This window comes from Euprymna scolopes, chromosome 14 (genome assembly GCF_053919585.1).
Source record: "Euprymna scolopes isolate OS-2025 chromosome 14, ASM5391958v1, whole genome shotgun sequence".
NCBI lineage: Eukaryota > Metazoa > Mollusca > Cephalopoda > Sepiida > Sepiolidae > Euprymna > Euprymna scolopes.
Window position 1 is genome coordinate 39294291 of NC_136495.1, and position 1862 is coordinate 39296152.

Sequence of the window (1862 nt, forward strand, 5' to 3'; positions counted from 1 at the left end):
CAGTACCTTGCCTGCAATGCATAGCAGGGATATTCCCCGGTGATTGTCGCAGGTCTGGTGGTTACCTTTATGCTTGTATAGATGATGGAGGCATCTTTGAAGTTTGGGGAAGTACCTCCTTCTGCCAGATGATGTGGACAAACTAATAGATTTGTTCAGTCAGGGTCTTGCCGCTCAGCTGGGATAGAATCTGAGCCAGGCGCTTTCCCAGTGGACAGTAGGCAGATGGCTTTCTCAGTCTTTTCGAGGGTTGGGAATTCATCCAATTCCTCGTTTACGGTAATTTGGGAGATACGGTCAATAGCCTCATCACTGATGGTAGAGGGACGTTTTAGTACACTTTTAAAATGCTCCTCCCATCTTCTCAGGATCACGGCTTTGTCAGTGAGGAGAGTGGATCCGTCTGCACCGAGGAGAGGTTATGATTTGGATGGAGTTGGACCATAAATCTCCTTGAGACCATCATAGAAATTATTCATGTCGTTCCTATCTGCATATATTTGAATTTCGTCTGCTTTCTTGCTTAGCCAAGAACCTTGCATGTGTCTGAGCTTCAACTGAGCGTTGCTACAAAAATTCTTCTACATACCCTTCTTTAGTTTGGAGGATAACTCTTCAATATGGATTTTGTATGCAGAATGCTTCTCCTCTAGCAACTGGTTAATCTCCAGGCAGTTCTCATCAAACTAATACTTGTGTTTCCAGGAGACTGACCATAGACACTCTATGGCTGTGTTATACACTGTCTCGCGAATTGTCTTCCATGCTGTTTCCACATCTCGATTGTCTATTCCAGCAGGTTCAAGGCGCTCTGACAAAGTTTCAGAGAAAGGTTTCTGGACAGTTTTTATTTTCAACTTCTTGATATTAAATCGTTTTGGAGCTCTCTTTCCTCGAGGTATTTTTTTTGGTTGGATATACAGATTGAGCTTAGCCACTATGAGACGGAGGTCTGTCCAGCACCCGGCTCCACATATAGCCCTAGTGATACGTATATACCACCTGTCTCATTTCCTGATGATGATATAATCAATTAGATGCCAATGCTTTGAGCGAGGGTGCATCCACGATGTCATTTTCCGAATAGGGAGGTGAAATACAGTGTTTGTTATCAGCAGGTCACGCTCAAAGTCGGTTTGAAAGAGAAGAAGACCATTGCTATTACATTTTCCAATACCATGTTTTCCTATAACACCTTTCCAAACAGCACTGTCACAGCCTACTCTTGCATTAAAATCACCAAGTATGATGAGTTTGTCTGGAGTTGGTGTTGCACCTATGGTGTTATTCAGGTCTTCGTAGAACTTGTCCTTGATATCATCATGGTATGTTATCGTAGGAGCGTATGCACTGACAAGAGTAGCAAACTTCTTTTCATTTGAGAGCGGGAGTCTCAGTGTCATTAGACGGTCATTCACTCCTTTTGCAGGTCCAGAAAGTTCACAAGCGCATTTTTCACCGCAAAGCCAACCCCTTCCTCACGCCTCTCCTCAGGTCCTCTGCCACTCCAAAAAAAGGTGTAGCACTGACCTCTTTCATTAATTCCACCTTCACCTGCCAATCTTGTTTCACTTAGAGCAGCAATGTCAATATTGTACCTGGCGAGTTCGCCTGCAATGAGTGCAGTGCGTCTTTGTGGTCTGTCTAGATTAATTCTGTGCAAAAGTGTACGAACATTCCATGTCGCAATCATGATAGGGACTTTTTTTTTCTTTATTTCGGCCGCATTGTTAGGGTCCCATTGACCGCGGTAAGCGAGCCAGGATTTAGTGAGAGGAGAAGACGGAGGACATGCGCTGGGAGTTTGTTTAAAGTGAAGCTAGTTTGCGCATAGCCAGCCTCACTCTCTCGTCCCAAAGCAG

General features: G+C 44.3%; 1 protein-coding gene across 1 annotated transcript; it reads right to left on the bottom strand.

Moving 5' to 3' along the window:
- Positions 1 to 1007: 1007 nt before the first annotated feature.
- LOC145292720 (protein CFDP2-like) lies at positions 1008 to 1403 on the bottom strand. Its single transcript, XM_080138757.1, has one exon. The coding sequence runs from the start codon at positions 1401 to 1403 to the stop codon at positions 1008 to 1010; it is 396 nt and encodes a 131-aa protein (XP_079994883.1).
- Between the last annotated feature and the right edge of the window lie 459 nt (positions 1404 to 1862).

Excerpts from the sequence above, each read along its gene's own strand:
- LOC145292720 (XM_080138757.1), bottom strand. The coding sequence starts at position 1,403 with ATGACACTGAGACTCCCGCTCTCAAATGAAAAGAAGTTTGCTACTCTT.